The sequence below is a fragment of the Hippocampus guttulatus genome, chromosome 23 (assembly GCF_054856545.1).
Source record: "Hippocampus guttulatus isolate MCC_2025c chromosome 23, RoL_Hgut_1.0, whole genome shotgun sequence".
Classification (NCBI taxonomy): domain Eukaryota; kingdom Metazoa; phylum Chordata; class Actinopteri; order Syngnathiformes; family Syngnathidae; genus Hippocampus; species Hippocampus guttulatus.
This window is the reverse complement of record NC_141283.1, coordinates 2,051,913-2,071,561: the sequence shown is the minus strand read 5'-3', so window position 1 is coordinate 2,071,561 and position 19,649 is coordinate 2,051,913. Positions and strand designations below refer to the sequence as shown.

General features: G+C 44.0%; 4 protein-coding genes across 5 annotated transcripts; 1 reads left to right on the top strand and 3 right to left on the bottom strand.

The window, feature by feature from the left end:
• Positions 1-40: 40 nt before the first annotated feature.
• LOC147185665 (protein disulfide-isomerase A6-like) lies at positions 41-3,545 on the bottom strand. Its single transcript, XM_086104315.1, has 13 exons — positions 3,423-3,545; positions 2,971-3,115; positions 2,697-2,754; positions 2,375-2,501; positions 2,185-2,291; positions 1,965-2,101; positions 1,681-1,795; positions 1,395-1,535; positions 1,202-1,286; positions 776-848; positions 510-668; positions 341-437; positions 41-273 (listed from the first exon to the last, which is right to left on the bottom strand). The coding sequence occupies exons 1-13, from the start codon at positions 3,439-3,441 to the stop codon at positions 196-198; spliced, it is 1,341 nt and encodes a 446-aa protein (XP_085960441.1). The 5' UTR covers positions 3,442-3,545; the 3' UTR covers positions 41-195.
• Positions 3,546-4,165: 620 nt separating this feature from the next.
• LOC147185664 (voltage-gated potassium channel regulatory subunit KCNF1-like) lies at positions 4,166-8,560 on the top strand. Its single transcript, XM_086104429.1, has 2 exons — positions 4,166-4,945; positions 5,460-8,560. Exons 1-2 carry the CDS (start codon positions 4,286-4,288, stop codon positions 6,219-6,221), a joined length of 1,422 nt encoding a protein of 473 aa, XP_085960555.1. The 5' UTR covers positions 4,166-4,285; the 3' UTR covers positions 6,222-8,560.
• Positions 8,561-15,574: 7,014 nt separating this feature from the next.
• Positions 15,575-17,055, bottom strand: LOC147185663 (uncharacterized). The gene is made up of 2 exons (XM_086104432.1): positions 16,930-17,055; positions 15,575-16,849 (listed from the first exon to the last, which is right to left on the bottom strand). Exon 2 carries the CDS (start codon positions 16,838-16,840, stop codon positions 15,857-15,859), a length of 984 nt encoding a protein of 327 aa, XP_085960558.1. The 5' UTR covers positions 16,841-16,849; positions 16,930-17,055; the 3' UTR covers positions 15,575-15,856.
• A 202-nt stretch (positions 17,056-17,257) lies between these two features.
• Positions 17,258-19,394, bottom strand: LOC147185662 (uncharacterized). 2 transcript variants are annotated; one of them, XM_086104430.1, is made up of 2 exons: positions 19,319-19,394; positions 17,258-18,273 (listed from the first exon to the last, which is right to left on the bottom strand). In XM_086104430.1, exons 1-2 carry the CDS (start codon positions 19,386-19,388, stop codon positions 17,282-17,284), a joined length of 1,062 nt encoding a protein of 353 aa, XP_085960556.1. In that variant the 5' UTR covers positions 19,389-19,394; the 3' UTR covers positions 17,258-17,281. The 2 variants fall into 2 exon arrangements, with proteins under 2 accessions (XP_085960556.1, XP_085960557.1); XM_086104431.1 differs by lacking the exon at positions 19,319-19,394 and adding an exon at positions 18,855-18,939.
• Between the last annotated feature and the right edge of the window lie 255 nt (positions 19,395-19,649).

The window sequence follows — 19,649 nt, the reverse complement described above, 5'->3', positions numbered from 1 at the left end:
GACTTGATAAAAAAAAAAAAAAATTCAGCCGCCCCCCCCCCCCCCCCCCCCCAGGAGTATTTCAGTGACTGCGACCAACCTGGCCTTCCATTCTTCCACAGGAGAAGGGGAGGTGGCACGCACTGGGACCAGACCGCATCCGACGTAAACCAGCCGGGATCAAATCTGAGCCGCCTTTTGTTTTGATTCTGAGCTTCATAACTCAATCTTTTTGTCAAAGTCATCATCATCCAGCTCGACGTCGCTCAGGTCGTATTCCTCTTCCTCGGGAAGCTGGTTGGTGAGAGAATATAATGTGATTTTTATGACTGGGGAAAATAATCCGGTCATTTTGTCTCACCTGTCCATCTTTTCCATCCCACGGTTCAACCGAGTGAATTTGGGGTAGGACACCACCTGTCAACGTGGCGGTCGAGCCTCGTCCAACAGAAAGCTCCCTGCAAACCACCAGCAAAGAACGATTTTTACGTTCCCGCTGTTCATTTGAACGCCTCCATCGTACCGCTCACCTGAGGAAGTCGTGAATCCCGGTGTCACTGAAGGAGCCCTTGAGCAGAGCGAATTTCATCTTGCGCGTGTTGATGGCGGCCATGGCGGGGTAGCCGAAGCCGCCGATGCCCAGCGAGGCCTCCAGCTCCATCTGACTACCGGCCTCGGCCCACAGCCAGCTGATGGGGGGGGGGGGGGGGGGGGGGGGGAGATGAGACAGGGGTGCTATGATGAAGTCCCTTCTCTTACGAGATCAGAGTCCAAACGTTTCAGCTCTCGTTCTTACCCCCACATCTTCTTTTTGTACTTGTCGGCCATCTTCGCCATCACATCCAGGTAGCCGTTTCGACCAGAGGCGCCTTTTTCCATATGAACAGTTCAAACACACTTGATCATAAAGGAAGCACGAGTCCAGTGGGTGACACTGTTATTGGAGTTAATGAGAACTAACGAACACTAAAAACGAAAATAAAATTTTTCCTTTATGAAAGACAAAAAAAAAAAAAAAAAAAAAAAGCTAAAACGATATATTACGTTTGTAAAACTAACTATAAAACTCTTGTAAAGAAGAAAGGTCACATGGTGTGAGAAATGTACTCTGGCATTTTTTTTAACCTTGCATTCTATAAGTACTGTTAATGACTACAAATAATGGTGAGTGATATGGGTGCCAGCGAACAAAAGTACAGTTTGCAGGACACTGTGTGCTCACCTGTGTCCAGGATGTGGGGCAGGATACCAATGATACACAGCTGATTGTCCTCACAAGTCCCCTTCAGGACATCTTCGTTAATAATCTGTAAAACAAAGACATTTTCTTCCCTTTTTATTTCGGAATGAGAACTTGAGCCTCGTGGTATGCAGTCAAAAGTTGAGGGGCGGTCAAATTACATTCGCCGACTAACCTCCAGCAGTTCCGGAGCAGGGGCATTATCAGAAAACAGATCCAAGGCCCTCGCGATGATGTCGCCGCTGGAACGTCCCCCCTGGTAGTCCTCGGGCTCCTCCCCTTTGCGGAAAATCTTGATGGTGGGAAAACCTCGAATCTGCAAACACAGGCGAAACATTTCAGATTCTTACAGCAATGCCGTCGTGTTCAAAATTCAGTTTCAGTTAGTTTCATCAATGCGACCTGAAGAGGATGTCGGGAAAAAAAAAAAAAGAATAAAAGTTTCAAAGTTTCATACTCACCCCATAGCGGCTGGACACAGCCTGATGTACAGTTGCATCCACAGCTCCCAGGCGAACTTTGCCCTTCGTCTGCTCCTTCACAGCCGAAGCGGCGGCTGCCCACTCAGGCTCCAGGCTGATGATTGAAAAAAGGCACTTTCATCACATCACTTTCCACATTAAATCACTTTAGAATAATCAATTCATAACACTGTTTGACTTCTGCAAAAGATATTTTTCCATAAGATGTGAGTCCGATGTCCAATCTGTGCGATACGGACAGCGTGTCGACGACTCAAACTCACTTCTTGCAGTGTCCACACCAGGGAGCAAAGAACTCCACCAACCACACGTCGTCACTGTCCAGCACCATCTTGTCAAAGTTGTCATCAGTGAGCTCCACCACATCCTTTTTACTGCCACCGTCACTCCCACCGCCACTCTGCCAGAGGCAAAGTTTTACTGTCTCGCCAAGCTCTGGTTTTATACATTAACACCAGAAAAGCTGCATTGACTCCGTCGTACCCGTTTGCTGTAACCCGAGCTGCCAGAACTGCCACTCAGTCGTTCTTTGACCAGAGCACGCAGGGCATTCATGGCTCCATCCACGATGGCCTGGCTAGTTCGTCCACCTGAGGGAGGGGTGAAAAAAAAAAAGTTGTAAAAATCTTTTCAAGTGAAATATACAAAGACAAAGACACCCTGTCGGAAGTACCTTGATATTGTTCGGGTATGTTCTTGTTGGCGCCGAAGATCTTGATCGTGGGGAAGCCGGAGATGCCATATTGGCTTCCTAAAGACTTGTGTTCATCTGCATCTACGGCACCAACCTTGACAATACCCTGAAAGAGAACACGGGCAGTACATTTAAACACTCAATTGACCTTATACAAACTTTTCCGCATTTCCTCGAATGTGAGTGTCTCAAGTCCGCCCCACCAATGAGCGACCAGCAATTATCACCAATATGGTATCACCACAATCCACTAAGAAGAAGAGCTGAAAGTCACATTAATATACACTGATGTCATGTTTACTTTGAGGGCTGTCGCTGCCTTCTTCCAGTCTGGCGTCAACCTTTGACAATGGCCGCACCTGATGAAGACAAGGCATATCAACATTATCCACCTGTGCCGTCCAAGCATTGTATGATAGACATGAGAACCATTATACATAATACAAAAAAATATTATGAAGCTGGAGCTATTACAATTACTGGCCACTCCAGACATAAATTTTGTTGTTAATTTGGTTGTCGGGACACTCCTATGCACTGTATTGAGCCCACCAAAGCTGCATTTGTGCACTGACCAGGGAGCGTAGAACTCGATCAGCCACAGACTGTCGCTCTGGATCACCTCTCTGTTGAAGTTGGACGGGGTCAGTATGACCACATCGTCGCTGGGGGAATAAAAGGCTTGCACACGAACAAACAGCGAGCAGCACAGCAACACTCCTGCACCAAGAACCACAGCAGCACGATCAGTACTTTTTAGCTAACCATTAGTCTATAGCACAGTTACGTATAACCAGCAGAGGAGTCCTTTTGAAACACGGCTTATCCTGCATTGACACGTGTTTTATAAATCACACTTTTATTGAATTAAAGAAGCCTCTTAAATCACACTCCTATTGAATTAAAGAGGCCTCTCAATGACGCTTTCACGATTCAAGCTAGCCAACCAGCCAAACTTCACAATTTCCTAACCTAAGAATCTCGGTGCCTTTTAATGAACTAATTTGAATTTTTTGGTTCCACTTACCAGAAAGTAACGGTTTCATTATTTTAGCAGCGTCTGCGTCTCCTCCTGTACTTGCAAACACTGCGAAGGCTACCTCCTCTTGATTCAGCTGCCTGAAATAAAGTCAATGGAGGAGATTCACCGTGGCCCACGCTGATTGGCTGAACGCGAGCGCTGCAACCAAAAAGCGAACATCGATTGGCTGAAAAGAGCAGTTCCGAATAGCCGACCAATCGGAAGGCGCCGTGTATGGTTTTTCAAGGAAGCCTGACGTTCACAACAAATGATAAAGAAAAGTCAAAACAAGCGAATGACGTCTACAATTAAAATACACAAGGAAACCATGCAAAACAAAGCCTGATACGCCACACATGCGTCCTAGCAATACATGTGTACAGTAATTGTAACATTCCAAGTCAATGTGGGTGATTCACAGCTATACGGATTAAGACTATTAATTTGTTCAACTCAAATAGCCCACTGTTATTTACGTTAGGTTTGCCAATGATACAAATAAAATATAACCGTGCCTCTGTTCACAATGGGGGTTTTTTGCCTCTAGATGGAGACAAATAATCACCCAAAACCGTGAAAGAACCTTTTTGTACTGTATCCCTTTTTGTAAATCACCTTAAAGAATAAAAGCTTATCTCTTATTTTTCTGTCGTACCGGAAGTCACCCTTTCGATTATTACAGCTTGATTTAGAGTTGCGCGATTTCAGTCTAACTTTGTCCACTCCCAGAGACGCCAAACCTCAGTGCGTGAAAGCAAGGACACTTAAACCCCTGCTTCGGAATTTCTCTTTTTATATAATTGCACCATTAATCACTTGTACTTGACTTTGACAAAAATATAGGGACACCCCGGCCCTACACCAACACAATGTGGGGGACCCACAGGAGCCGGTACCGGAGCGGCTCCGGAGCCAGCGAGGAGCCCGAGATCGTGGTGAACATCGGCGGACTGAAACAGGTGTTCTGCCGGGACGTTCTCAACCGCTTCCCGGACACTCGCCTGGCCGAGCTGGTGAACTCGGTGTCCCCCCTCCCCACGGAGGACATCTCCTCCCTGTGCGATGACTATGACCCTGAAAAAGGAGAGTTTTATTTCGACAGGGATCCGGACGCTTTCAAGTGCATCACGGAGCTTTATTATTACGGCGAGATTCACGTCAAGCGAGGCATCTGCCCCATCTGCTTTATGAAAGAGATGGACTTTTGGAAAATTGACTCGGATTTCCTGGATGAGTGCTGCAAGAGCCACTTGAAGGAGGTGGAAGACGAGCTGGAGGAGATCGCCGAGAAAGTGAGGACCATCCTGGTGGACCGGGATGGAGACCCGAGCGTCAGTGGTTGGCAGCGCTTCCAGACGTGTGTGTGGAGGCTGATGGAGAAGCCCGAGTCGTCCTTGGCTGCTCACATCATCGCCATCCTCTCCTTCGTCTTTATCCTGGTCTCCTCCGTGGTTATGTGCGTCAGCACAATACCGGACCTGCAGGTGGAGGACGAGGAGGGGAACCTCATGGAGAACCCCACCTTGGAGGTCACACTGAAAAAAGGAACTTTAAAAAAAAAAAAGAAGCTCATTCTATATATTATTATCTTAAAACTAATAGTAACAAAACAAAATCTAAATAATTTTGAGAAAAAAATTAAAGACACCTCTATAAACCAATTAAAACTTACTGAATTTAAAAAAAATTATAACGAAATCACAAAAAAAGCAATAAGCAAAAATCCACCTTGGTAGCAGTGTAATCCAGATATGACATCTCAACTACCGTAAGTAGGAAGCAGTTGTTTTTTTTGGAGAGGATAAAGAATATCTGCATGTGTGTAAAAAAAAAAAGGCAGAAATGTTGATCATCGGTGTGTAATTTTAAATTACACAACCCTTTGAAACGATGAATGGCTTCTCCAAATAATTCTTGATTAGTTTTATAATCATTTCATTGTTGATCAAAGTTTTAAAACTGTTGTTCTGAAAGATCAAAAGCAAATAAAATACCATACAAAAGGTCAAACAATTTCAACCGCATGAATTTTTTTCCCCCCAGTGCATCGAGACGGTGTGCATCGGCTGGTTCACCATCGAATACGTGCTGCGCCTGGTCTCGTCCCCGAACAAAGTCAAGTTTGCGCTGGCCTTCATGAACGTGGTGGACTTCATGGCCATCATGCCCTTCTTCGTGGTGCTCCTCCTCACCTCGCTGGGCGCCGGCGTGATGGAGCTGGCCAACGTGCAGCAGGCAGTGCAGGCCTTACGCATCATGCGCATCGCCCGCATCTTCAAGTTGGCGCGCCACTCGTCGGGACTCCAGACCCTCACCAGCGCCCTGAAGAGCAGCCTGAAGGAGTTGGGCCTGCTCCTCATGTACATGGGCGTCGGGGTGTTCCTCTTCTCTGCGCTGGGCTACACCGTGGAGCAGCACCACCCGGAGACCTTGTTCACCAGCATCCCGCAGTCATTCTGGTGGGCCGTGATCACCATGACCACGGTGGGCTACGGCGACGTGTACCCCAAGACCACCTTGGGCCGTTGCAACGCCGCCATCAGCTTCCTGTGCGGCGTGATTGCCATCGCCTTGCCCATCCATCCCATCATCAACAATTTTGTCCTGTTCTACAATAAGCAGCAGGTTCTGGAGACGGCCGCCAAGCACGAGATCGAACTGATGGCGTTGCGCTCCGATCAGGATGGCGGCGGGAAACACGTGTGTGGGGTACTGCTGAAGAGCCCCCGCAAGGCTAACCGGGACCACGACCTCCACGCTAGCCTTGAGAGAACATCTGAAAACAAACATTGTACGGTTCTCTGAACAGTTCCTCACATGGACAGAATGGCAAAGCATGTCAAAATGTAGCTCTGGAAAAAAAATAATAATAATTTAAAAAAAAAGAGACCACAACAAAATGATCATTTTCTCTGATTTTGCGATGTAGCGGTACAATGGAACCTCGGATGGTAATTTATTCCATACCGCGACCAAACCGAAACATAAAATAATTTCAAGGAATGGAAATGCAGCTAATCCATTCCAGCTCAGTGTGTGGTTAAAAAATAAGTAGAATATGTAACAACAGCAACAACAAAAAACTAGCATAGCTTTTAACCTGGTTATAAAAGTATTTACACTAGCTAGCTTCAGTTTTGTTAGCAGCTCATTCCATTTCATTTAGCATAGTTAAGTGTATTTTTATTTTTTGGGAGACCATAAAGCCTCACTAACACTATTAACAGCAGTCCCCGGTGGTCGAAGGTAAACCCCGGGCAGACATTTAACAGCTGGAGTCTTGCTTGAGACTGCTAGCTAGCTGTCGTTACGTTCGGCAGAGGTGACCGCTTAGCGCCTCACCGCAAGGCTTTTATTTTTACTTCTTTCCGCTTTAATACAGCCGTAGGTATTGAAAGAAGCGCTTTACAAATGTGATTTCTTATCATTGTTGTTATGACAATAGAACCACAGATTGATTTCGCTAAACTATGCAGCTCAATCACAACCGTGAACGCCTTGCTCATATTTAGTACCACTATCAGTGGTACTGCTCGCTCAGAAGCAGTACCCAAAAATTATACGTCGTCGGGTTCACTCAGAAGCAGTTTTGAAGGCATTGAATGGATTTGAAGGCCAGTCAACTATTGACCCAATTAGCTGTGCCTTTGTGATTCCCTTCAGGCAGATGGATTGTGAAAACTGACTTGAATTGTGACTGAACAGCTGCATGTACAATGGATATAAAAAGTCTATTCACCCCTGTTCAAATGCCAGCTTTTTGTGATATTAAAAATTTGACCAAGATATATCATTTGACATTTTTTTCTTCCACCATCTATCACATGTACAAGACAACTGAAAAAAAAATCTAAACATTTTGAAATGATTTCTCTTACTTTTTATATTATGAACCTGCCATATGAGCAGGTCTGTGTTGGCTTTTTATATCCAATGTATAGTAATAAGCCTTATATTTATTTGAGAACCTTATTATTCTTCTGTATGAATCATAATGTTCCTATGTTTGTTTTTGTCCCATTGTGAAAGGTCGGGATGCACACGTCCCACAGTGTTGTTACATTAGAGCAGCTGGGTGCTTAACTAAGGAAGTGTTCTTAGGTTTTTTTAAATATGTTTTTTCCTATTTTTATTTTGTAAAAAAAAAAAAGTTTTCACATTTTTTTGTGTTTTGTGTATTAAATTTATTTCAGTTTTTTTTGTTGTTGTTGTTGTTGAATGGAATATTCTGTTTAAAAAAAAGATACTTTTTTTTACTGTTTTGAATGTTTTTCTGTCATTTCCACCACTTAATATTCAGAAAACAGAAAAGAAATATTCTGAAAACAACAAAAAACACACAAACCCCCCCCACCCAAAAAATCAAAATAAAATAACCCGATGCCCCAAAATAAATTCCTAAGAAAAAAAGATTTTTATTTTCAAGTGAATGTATGTATTCATTATCGTCCATTGCCTAAATATTTTGATTAAGATGTGTGTGGGGTTTTTTTTCAGTTTATCATTTTCTCCAAGAGTGTACCTAATAAAGTGTCCGGGGAGTAAACAAAATGAAGGCCTCTTGGGGGTTGTTGTTGTTGCGCAGTCTAGTGCAACCTCACAGCTGTTCACGGTGTGTCTGTCGCCCTCATTTTGGGGCCGCGGCGTGACTGCGAGGCATTGGATCTACTGTAAACTCGATCTGGTGCGCCGGAATGTTTCTAAGGTCGTGACCCTCTATTTTTTTTCCACACCCACTGTAAAACTGACACTGCGAAGCGCGCGTGCTCGGTTTGGCTGCAGGATATTTAACTGTGATGCTTTAAACGTTGCAGAAGATTTGTCCTCCTCCTTGGATGATCTCTGAATTGATTTGTTCATTAAGTCGAGTGCGCGTGTGATTCACAATAGGCTCAGTTGCTTTAACCCTTTCATGCACCCTGTAACTTGATAACATGATAAGCTGTCCACTATAGTAACTGCTGTCCCTGAAAGGGTTAAAAGTGGAGAGATATTCTTTAGATTTTGTGTACAACGGTAGAGTACGAAGTGTGCCGTACTTAACAGTTACATTCTTGTCGACGTTTACATTGGAATTCAGCACAGTTTTGGGGGGGTTTTTCCTGTAAGTGATGCTAAAAATAAAGATCAAATGTGAAAATGTATTTTGTGAGTGACACAGAGTCATTCTTTCCGTTTGCATTTGAGAGGAACAATTTTGAAAAAAAATTGAATTGCGAATTTTTTTTTTCACCTCTTAACTCATTCACTCCCAATGACGTTTTTAAACGTCTTTTCAGACTTGGTCCAGAATTGGCTGGTACTGAATGAGTTAATATTATGATTTCCAGGTGATTCATTTAACTCAATCAATAAATTCCTCTGCAGTACTATGGCATGAGGACTAGCATACATATTACAATGTTTTTAGTTCACCGGGAGGTCAAATGATGTCATCCATATGCAATTATTTTTATTATGATTTTTTTTTTTTAGGAAATCATTGGCACGTAAACAGCACAAAGTGCAAATCCCAGCATTGACACAGCAACCTCCTCGCTAACGCAAGCTCGTTTTGCATCCACAGGGCTGCACGCATAAGGTCAAGGGCAGACGGTGCACATCGGTCGGCCCACGCGCTCTGCGAACAACGCTAACGATAGCGGCTATCTCGGCTAACCAGCATGCGGAGAAAAGCCTTTTGTGCACACTGACAGGTGGGGGCTATAGTGTGAAAGTTTTGTTCAAGGAGTGTTCAATCAACAAATATACAGACTTCAGGCGCAAAAAAAAAAAAGATTTCACGAGCTCCCAAGCCGAGACAAATATCCTCGTCCTCGTCCTCGCCTGCCCGCCTCCGATGCACGCAAACAACTGCATACATTCACTCCTTTAGTTGTGACCTGCTGTGGGCTGTTGGCTAATCAGTATTTTCACTCCTCCATGTTGCTCGTCTGTGGCATTCTGTGGGCGCTCGAGATATGGAGCAGCTACAAAAAAAAAAGTGTTTCTACAAGGCAGAAAAATAAAATGCATCCAAACTTATGACAGAAAAAAAGTTGCAGTTCAAGTGACACACTGTGAGTCGATATTGTTCTTCCGAGGACTGTTTTCATGTTTTGTTGTTTTGTCTCCTGCTTTCCACTCCTTTGCCACCTAAATAAACATGTAGACGAGTGAGAGTGGGTGGACAATAATGGCACCGTGGCTCTATTTAAAAAGAAATGTTTGCCCATGTAGGAGGCAATTATTCCTGAAACTCCTTTCAGCTGACCTGCACTTCTCATTATTTTCTCGGGATGCCACAATGTATACTCGGCAGCGCTTTCCTCTCTGCCTCGCCTCGCAGGACATTCCAGGGCTTGGTCATGTATGATATGATGTTGTATCGCATTTATTTAATATAATTTGATATGTGCCGCTCTTTATTTTAAGACAATAAAGCTTGAATTTCTCTTATTGAGATCAATATAATATGGCAACAAATGCACTCACCAGTGTCTCTCTGGACACAATCAAATTTAGTTCACGAAAAAAAAATCACGTGTAAAATCCAGCGTGTATAAGCAAAGCAGCTACTTTGGGTGATTCAATCAGAAAAGATGAGCCAGAATGCAGTTATCGTGTGTCCCGAGGCACTACAAATAGGATATTTAAATGCATTTGCATCTAAAATGGCCAAACCCCTTCATTTGAATAACAGTGTGTGATAATGTGCAGTACTGTTTTTTTTTTCTTTCAATCTTCCCAGTGGTGGTCTCATTTGGGATTTATTTTCCGCTGCAAGAACAAGACCTCAACAAGACCGATGTGGCTATCGAGAAGAAACGACGGAGTTCTCGTCTGCCAAAGACGATCGTGGAAGCATTTGTGTGCGTAAATGCACTCTTGGAGCACGATGACAGCGTCGGCGAGACAATTACCAAGATTAATCGTGACCTGGCGTGAAAACAAAGTCTGGATGAGGTGCAAAATTTACGGACTTTGCTCAACCTGTCACGTCTTTTTATCCTTGGGGGGTGGGTGGGGGGGGGGGGCGTCCATGGTGGAACCACACCCTTGTTGCTTTTACGTACGATAGTCGTGAGCAAACTAGCCCAATATTATTTAAGATGTTACGTGAGGTGTGGAAAAATAAATTGAATTACTTTAATTTAGAGAAGTACAAGGCAAAAAAAAAAAAAAAAAAAACATCAAGTCCTCCTCGGCAGCAGATGGCGCTACATTGCGAATCATCTGCGTCAGACACAAATTTAATTCTTCACATTTTGTTGTTATTGTGTTAAATTAAATTTTATGTATCAAAGGGGTTTTCCGTTTGGTTTTAGCTAAGTAAAAAGTGTAACTTTAAAAACGCCATGAGATGAAAGTGTAAAATTGGGTAAAAAAAAAAAGCCCTCACACGGGGGGCGGGGGGGGGGGGTAAAAAATGTCTTTGCCAAACAGAGAAATAAATGAATGCAATCTGGCTGATGATAAAATCTGGTTTACTGTGAATGCAGCACTGCTTTATCAGCACCACATTATAGAGACGTAGACGTTATTTATGTCTTCTCTGTTAATGAAAAAGATAAGAATCACATAGTCGGAGGTGACTTGAAAGAGTGCTTCCAGGTGGTAGAAAAATATGCATTCGGCCGCTCGGAATCTTCCCATCTGGGAGAAGAGTTACAGCCTCATTATTTTTGGCGCATGTTGCAATCTAAAGAGGAATTAGGGAGCCCCTCTAATGTGAACGTGAAAATAGAAACAAAAGTCAGCTTCACCCAAGATGAGATTTGCCGTTCTGTAAATTGCTTCTCTGCATAGATTGTTGTGATGTGCGGCCAAATTTACACTAAATGGCCCAACAACTTGCTGAACGAATTCCTTTTGCGTGGTGCATCTTGTCTCTGCAGTATTTTTGTTTGTTTGCTAATGTGGAACCTTGATTTCCCTGTGTTGCTGTTGAGTGTTATTACCCCCCGCCGCCCCATCCTCCCCCCCCAGCAAAGGGCAGATTTCTTTGAAACGGGATCTCGTTGGGTTGCGCAGGCGGTACTGACGTCGCTGCCGCTGAGTGTTTGTTTACACTTGCTCATAAAACACTCGAGGCCGTAAAAGTCGTGAAGATAAGAGCGCCGGGCTGGCGCGCGCTCATGAATGCGGCAAAAAGTTTAGGCACTAAATCAGATGATAGTGCTTAGCTTTACTTTTGTTGTTGTTGTTGTTGTTTTGGTGACTATTTTGAAAAGCCTCATGTTGATGATGGTCATTCTTGTTGGACTAATTGTCATAAGAGCACTAAAATCCCAAGAAAAAGCAAAACGTGCACGCATTTTGTGCGACTTTGGTTAAAATCTTTCACGACTAACAGGCAAATTACATTGTAGGCAGAAAGATTCGACCAAAATAAAATCTAGTTCCTATTTAACTGAACGGGACCATTTTCTCGACCTAACCGAGTCCTGGTTCCTGGCCAGGAACTGCTCTCTCTTCTTTTCTGATGCAGTTGTTCAGTTTTAGGGTTTGAAGCACTCTTGAGCGATGTCTGCCATGTAGCGTTGAACCCTGTTATTGCAACTTAAAAGTACTCCAGTAAAACAAGAAAATGGCATAAACACTTTTCCCCCATGAAAAGGACATCTTTTAGATGAACCCAGTGAACCAGAACTGTATTTAAAAACATAGAAGTAACATTGGCATCAAGAGTGTAACTAGCTAGCAAGCTAGCTTAAATTGCTAATGAGGGGCAACAAACTGATTTTGTCTTTCCACTCCAAGGAAAACCATGTGAACTCATCTGGACCAAAATTGGACGGAACATGTTTCCGCCTGACGCCGGCGATATGAGAGCCAGCGGTTTTCTCTTTGAGAAAACGTCAAATGCAACAACTCAATGAGGAATCCCTGTTTGTTTGTCATCGCAGAATGCTTAAAATGTCATCCGTTTGGAACATTCCAGTCAGGCGCTTTGGTCTCACCTTACATGGCAGTTTGAATGAGCACATTGCACACCGGTGCCAAGCACTGAGTGAATTTAAGCCTTTGATGGCCAAAAGGCCCAAATGGATTGTTCAAAGCCGGGGCTTGTTCTCAAGCTCCTTCGCTTGATTCCAAAATCAATCTGTCCATAAGCTAGCAGACATCCTTCAAGTTTGATGTCAAACACAGCGGGTCAATACGTCGTTCGGGATAGTCTTTGTAGGTTTTTATTTCCGTCCAACCTTCAGAAAACATTCAGCCCCGTCCCTCGCCCGCTGATACATGATCTCGCCTTGACCCTCCCAAGTTGCAGCCTGGGAGCAAACCGCGCCCGGGCAGCCCCGCAACAGGTGAAAGGTCTTTTATAGATGGCGCATAAAGCCCCCCCCCATGGGGACAGTTGTAGCCGGATGCTAATCCCTTTCGCATCAGAGCGAAAGAATCGTTAGAGGATCCAAAAAACTCATGGCAAGGGATGCGAGAAGCCGTCAAGGAGATTTAGATGTCACTTGCTGATGAAATGCCCTGTGCTGTCTATTATTTTTTTCCTTCTCTTTTCTAATATGTGGAGGTAATTAAACTCTGTCAGGGCAGTTTGTGCCCTTGCGTGAGCGATCACTTAGCTTGTAGAAATCGATGTACAAAAGAGAGGGGGCGGGGGGGACACACAAAAGGCAATGTTGCAAACCCTGTCGTTTTGTCCATAATTTTAGCATGGCAATGAGGTATTGCAATCCACGTGGGAAGCATAATGAGCGTGTGCTTTTATTATTTTTTTTCATGTCAAAGTCCTGGACAGGACAAGGTGAGTCAGCTTGGAAGAAGTCATTAAAACTTTTAGTGGCGCTCATCAAGAGCAACCCCCCCCCGAGAAGCAAAGTCATTTTTCACGCTTGAGTGGGCAAAAGAGTGACGGTGATGACAAGGCACCTTTACTTTTAATTGCATACGCATACCTGTCAACTCATACGGTTTAGCCATAGTTCATACGGATTTTGTGGTGAATCTTACGTATATGGCCGTATCGCACAAATCATACGGATTCTGAAAATTTACGAGTTTTTTTTTCACCAACTCCAAATGATTTGGAGTTGGTGAAAAAAGTAACGCAGGAATACAACTTTGAACACAGTAATGCCACTAAGTAGAATTATGATTAGACATTAACCAGACATTGTATTATGGAGATCTACAATAAATATCATTGAAAATTTCGTGTTTTTTTTCTGCCGTTATTTTGACATATAAAATGCTTTGGTATGTTATAAGGATTTTTTGCTCTTTATAAGGATTTTTTTGGTAGTTTATACAGGTTGGCGCTCCGAAAAGTCGACAGGTATGCATACGTGTTAAAATGTCGGAAACCTTTTTTTTTTAAACTAGGTTGTCCCCGCTTCGCTAGTTCAGCTGGTTTGCGAGCATGTGCCAATTGAATCTCATGTTCAGGTTGATCGTTACTAATGTATCCATCCCAAAACATTTACTCCTAACATAAAACATCGCCAAGCGTTGAAAAAAAGAGCATCCAGCTCACATCAGGATATAATAGCCCATCATTCCCTCGGGAAAACAGTGAGAGGCCGTTTATCGACCAATCGTGCAGTTGTGGAAGCCACCTCAGTTTTCTGTCTCAGTCATGAGATAAAAGTACATTTTCAAGCCCTACTTCCAGTTTTTAGCCGGCGTAGATTTATGAGCTGGGAGACGAAATGGCAACGATGCACATCAAGGTAGCGACGGATGAGGATGGGGGGTTAACGCACGGGATGTTGTTGTGTTTTCATACTCGTTCAACTCAGCGACACGCTGCCGCTTTGCAAAACGATGCAATGAAAAAATCCGCCGGAGCCTGAACGTGCCATTTGAGTGCCCGAGTCGTGCGTGGGAGTGTTGATAAAAGGCACAGTGGGAGCATTCGTATGCTAATTTGGCCTGGAAGCGACGTTTCTGTTCCACCTTGAGGTTGCATTTTAATGAGGAGGGGGGAAAAACTCTTTCCTCCTTTTAACCTGAGCTGGACATGAAAGATGGTTAAAGAACTAAGTGCGCCATTGATGGGCAGATTAAAACGAATGCTGGAGTTCTTTAGGTGACATCGTTGTGACATTATGAAATAGATGCTATAATATCAAGCTGAAAATGAGCAATCTTATTAAAAATGAAGAAGTACAATTTAATGATCAAAACTGTTGCTGCACTGTGGTGCCACGCTTGAAGACCAATGAATTAAGAAAATACTGTAAATAAATCAACAGGAAGTGACCTAGAAACAACAGGAAGTGCCCCAGGAGCAGCACAAAATCAACAGTCTGCTTTTCGTTTATCTCTCTTTATACTATGTATGTATTAATAACTTGTTCGGATAGTTCTCTGTGATTTGAGTTGGTCAATAAAGATTGTTGTTTCATTAAAAAAAAAAATTAACAGCAAGTCACTCAGGAAGTGCTCCCACATCGACAGGACGTTACCCGGAAGTGCGACATCGCAGAATTTTTAAAAAAAATATTTTATATTTTTCATTTTTGGACTTGTAAAAAGCTCTGAAGTAAAAAAAAAACGCAGATGGCAAAGCTCTTATTCTGAAGTGCTGGAAACATATTCATCGGTCATATGACAAGACGGTGCAGCGAGACTTTAAATTTGTGACCTTTTTGCATTCCCGTGGCAGTCAGAAATGTTTAAGGCGCCACTGCGGTAAAATGTCAAGTGAAAAGGTTTGTTTGTCATTTCATCTTACCAGCCTGCTCACTCTTCAAGATGAAAAATATGACAGCCCGCAGATGCCTTGCAGCAATTTTGCCACTATGGAGGCCCCAGCGCATGTTTGCTTTTTGCTTTCACACTAAAGGCAGTCTTTGAGCCCCTTCGTCAACATTTAGCTCCCAGTGTGCAAAGCTGCACTCTGCCCGGGCCTGTATAGAAGAAAACCTTTATTAGTCTCGCAATGGAGAAATTCCCAATTCACAGCAGCAAAGTCATGAAATCAAAATCAAGTTGTTTTCCTCAGCGCTTTCTTTGATGAATGATGTTTCATTTTCATAAGTGTGGATCGGAGCAGGAGGCTGTATTTTATCCTCAATTTGAATTACCAACCCATGCAGAGGTTTCATCATGGTAGTGATGGCAGGAAAAACCTGAAGAAAAAAAATAACATCCAGAGGAGATCAGCTGGAAGATTCAGCCCCCCCCCCCCCCACACACACACACTCACACCATTAAAACATCTCTGTCAGATTTATTGCAAAAATGAAACATAAGAAACCAAGGAACTAAATACAAGCAAATGGACGAGACGACGAGGCACACCTGGGCAAGCCACGAGTGACCGGAGGGAGCCGATGAACCGGAACGCGGCTGACGAGAACAGTTAGAAACGATAAGCTAACGAGTAGACATGAGATGGAAAAACACGAGTCAAAACTTAAAAGTCAAGAAAAACACACGTCGTGTTCATCACAAATCTTTGCATTTGACAATAATTTGCTTGAAAATCGTTTTTATCTGACCAGACCAAGTTCACTTTCCGTTAAAGACGCCACTTGTCTGTTCTTGAGAGCTTCCGGCCCGGCGCAGGTCACCTCCTCCAGATAAAAGACACTTTGAGGATGTTCATTGAGCCATCTCCACAGGTACTCCATTTTCCCATCGCACAGCCATGGGTTGGTCGCGAGGATCAGCTGGAAAGACGAGTCCTTGTCATCCAGCAGGCCCGCGGGGAGATGTCGCAACTTGTTCTGGTTGAGAAGAAGTAACTGAAGTCGACGCAGAACCGAGAGGAGGGACGGCGGAAGATCCCGGAGTTGATTCTCTTGTAGAAACAGACGCGAGAGCTTCGGGTTGTGGCTGAAGGTCGTCGGCGTCAGGACGCTCAGTTTGTTCCCGGCCAGATTAAGAACGTCCAGGTGGTGCAGGTTCTTCAAGGCATCCGGTCGCAGAGCTTCTAGTTTGTTGTGACTCAAATCCAAATTCTGCAGATGTTGCAGCTTTTGAAGAAACGACACCGGGATGTCGGATAAACGATTGCCTGATAAGTCCAACTGGGTCAGGCTGTTGTTCTCATCAAACCAACCCGCTTCCGCCTCTTCGATGCGATTGTTTTTGAGGACCAAATCGCGGAGCGACTTCTGCCGGAAGACTCCCAGAGGAAGACGGATTAGTCGGTTCCCCGTGAGATCCAATGAGTTCAGCTGGGAAGCGTTCCGCAGGAGATCCGAAGGAAGCTTGTCCAACATGCTGGCGTACAGCTGAAGCCTGTTCAGAAAGGGCACGGCATTGAAATGACCCGCTTCTAAGGAAGATATCTGGGTGGACCAGATGGACAACACCGTGGTGTTGGACGGTAAACCGTCGACGGGGAACGACGTCATGTTCGAGACGTCGGCGCACTCCACCTCAGAACCCGAACAGGAGCAGCGATGTGGGCAGGCACGGACACCGCGGTTACTTATTGCGCATAACATCAGCACCAGAATCAAATTCATCTTCAACCACTGCAAACATGTACCAGGACAAGTTAAATTCTTATTATTTTTAAAAAAATAAAGATTATGACAAAGATTTTTCGTCTTACCTAAAAGTGTCTGGAGAGCAGTCTGTTTATGCCGAAATGGGGTTGCTGTCTTGTGAACGAGGACAGTCAGTCGGGACAAAATGTTGCAAGAGGCAAACAGAATCAAGTAAACACTGCAGCTCATCCACGGCCGACCCATCGGGGGCGGACTTTTGACCTTTGACTTTTACCCCTTGGTGACAGTGCAGCAATCCCAGACCACCCCTGTGATAAAATAAATCCGCTATTTAGAAAAAATCTATTTCAGTGCTTATGCTAAATCCCGCCAGCAGTAGCTAAGTTGACGATAGCTTGATATAGCATCAGCAATATGAATGAAACAAAGACCTTTTTTCTTTTTTTAATCCTTTAATCAAATTTTTAGTTCAGTCTCTGTGAGTGACATCACCGAGCGACCCTTGAGAGACTGAGGACCGGAACAAATCATGGTCTCGGGTAGAAATGCTTTCTTTTGGTTGTTTTGGAGCCACCTGAGGAGGTACGCCATCTTCCCGTCACACACCCATGGGTTGGCAGTCAGGTCCAGGCCTTCGTCCTCCAGAGCGTTCAGATGGTCGAGCAGTCCTGGAGGGACACTGCTAAGCTGGTTGTCGTCCAGACTGAGGTGTTTGAGCTGAGTGAGCTTCTGAAAAATGTTCGGGGGAAGATGAGTGAGCTTGTTCCTGGAGAGGAACAAGTAGGTGAGGTTCTGGGTGCTTTCGAATAAAGAAGCATCCAGGCTGTCCAGTTTGTTGTTCTGAAGATTTAGGCGATCAAGTTTGATGAGTGGATCCAAAGAATTTGCCAAGATCTTCAACAGATGGTTGTTGGAGAGGTCGAGGTTTTCCAGGTGGGGCATTTTTTGAAGAAAATCTTCTGAGATGTTGGTTAGACGATTCCCAGAGACGTCCAACCAGGTCAGGTCGGAGTTATCGGGAAGCCACGCGGCGTCCGCTTTCTCAACCAGGTTGTTCTTGAGCACCAGGATTTGAAGCGGGGCATGGCTGAAGACCTCTGCAGGCAAATGGCTCAGCTTGTTGCCGGTGAGGTCCAAAGTGGTGAGCAGAGGCACGCCTCTAAGGAGGTGCGAGGAGAGGTTGTTGAGGTGGTTGCTGAATAGGTGGAGTTGCTTCAGCCGGGGCGTTGCGTTGAGATCCTGTTCCGAGATGGATGTAATGTTGGTGAACTGGATGGTGAGGGTGCTGGTGTTCTCGGGGAGGCTCTCAACGGGGAATACCGTCAGGGGAACCTCATTGCAGACCACCTCTGCTCTTCGTGGGTAGCATTGGCAAAGCGCCGGGCACGCTGAAGTGGCATGGCCAAAATAGGCCAAGAAGACCAGCACTCCACCAAACACCTTCATTACTGGGGGAGAAGAAGAAATTGCAAAAAATTCGTCCTTTAACCACGGCACAGTTTATTAGAAAAACCTGATAGGTTCAAGACTTATCCATAATTGGTAAAAATTGATATTTTAGAAATCGTTTTATTCCATCCACTTGCTCTGAACACACTAAAAATTGTATCAGAATCACCTTTATTGACCAAGTATGTAAGATCTCATCAGGAATTCGTCTTCAGTAGTTTGTGCCACAATCAACGATGACAAAAAGAACATGCAGGACGCGACTAATGAAAACACCTTCCTTCCGCTTGCCACTTAAAAAAAAGAAAAAAGTCTGCTTTCTTCAAGTTGTGTCCCTCCCACTTTAGTTTTATTGTAAAACTGCCAACTAAAACCAAAGATAATTAATTTCAAAACCGAAATGTTCAAATAAACCATCGAATGTTCTCCAACCAAATTCCGCTAACTTGACGCTCACATGTAACGTGAAGTACCACAGTCGGGGGGTGAAATAAATTAACATACACCTTCAAACAACTGCTACTTTAACACACAAGAGAGCCACAAACACATACAAACAGATGTTAAAAACAATACTCACGGCCCGGGTAGATATTATCTCTGCACTGTAGGAACGAATGTTTAAACGGGAAAATGTGGAAATGTACGACAAGGACGCGGCATCCTTTTCTTCATGCTGTTAATTAAGATGCATCGCTTTCAGTTGACCGCAGTGCTGCCTGTTGTGGCAGAAGATGGTACTACACTATTGGAGCGTCACTGTAAATTCAGGCCACGTAATATATTCAGTGTTCTGTTTTATGAATGGCTACAGGTTAATTGTACCTTTTGCCACTTTGTGGATGAGCATTTAATTTCATCTGTCAGGAAACATCACTGGCTTAGACAGATGGACAAAGATAGATTGTGTGTTGTGCGGAAATAATTTCAGACTTAATTGAATGAAATTCCCAACGCATACCTGATGATCGTTCACGTCACACTTATTCACTCATTATGAATCACTGCCCGAATGTAGTGATAACAAATTAGAATCCAACTTACTGTCGTTGCAGATGCTCGAAGGTGGATGAGTGAGAGTCAGGCTGCAGGATCCGCAGAACCACTGAGTCATTTGGGAGCCCCAATCCCAAATGTAATCATTACTTAGTATGCAAACAAGCCAGTCACACAACAGTCAAGGACGGACACTTGCAGCTGACCATGTGACTTGGATGCAAACAACAGGACATAAGATTTACCTATTGCATTTGATGATATGGCAATTTCAACATGCATGCATGGTTGTTTGTCTCAATGTGCCCTGTGATTGGCTGAGACTCACGCTCACCCTCAATCTAAATGAGAACAAGTGCCACAGAAAATGGATAGATGT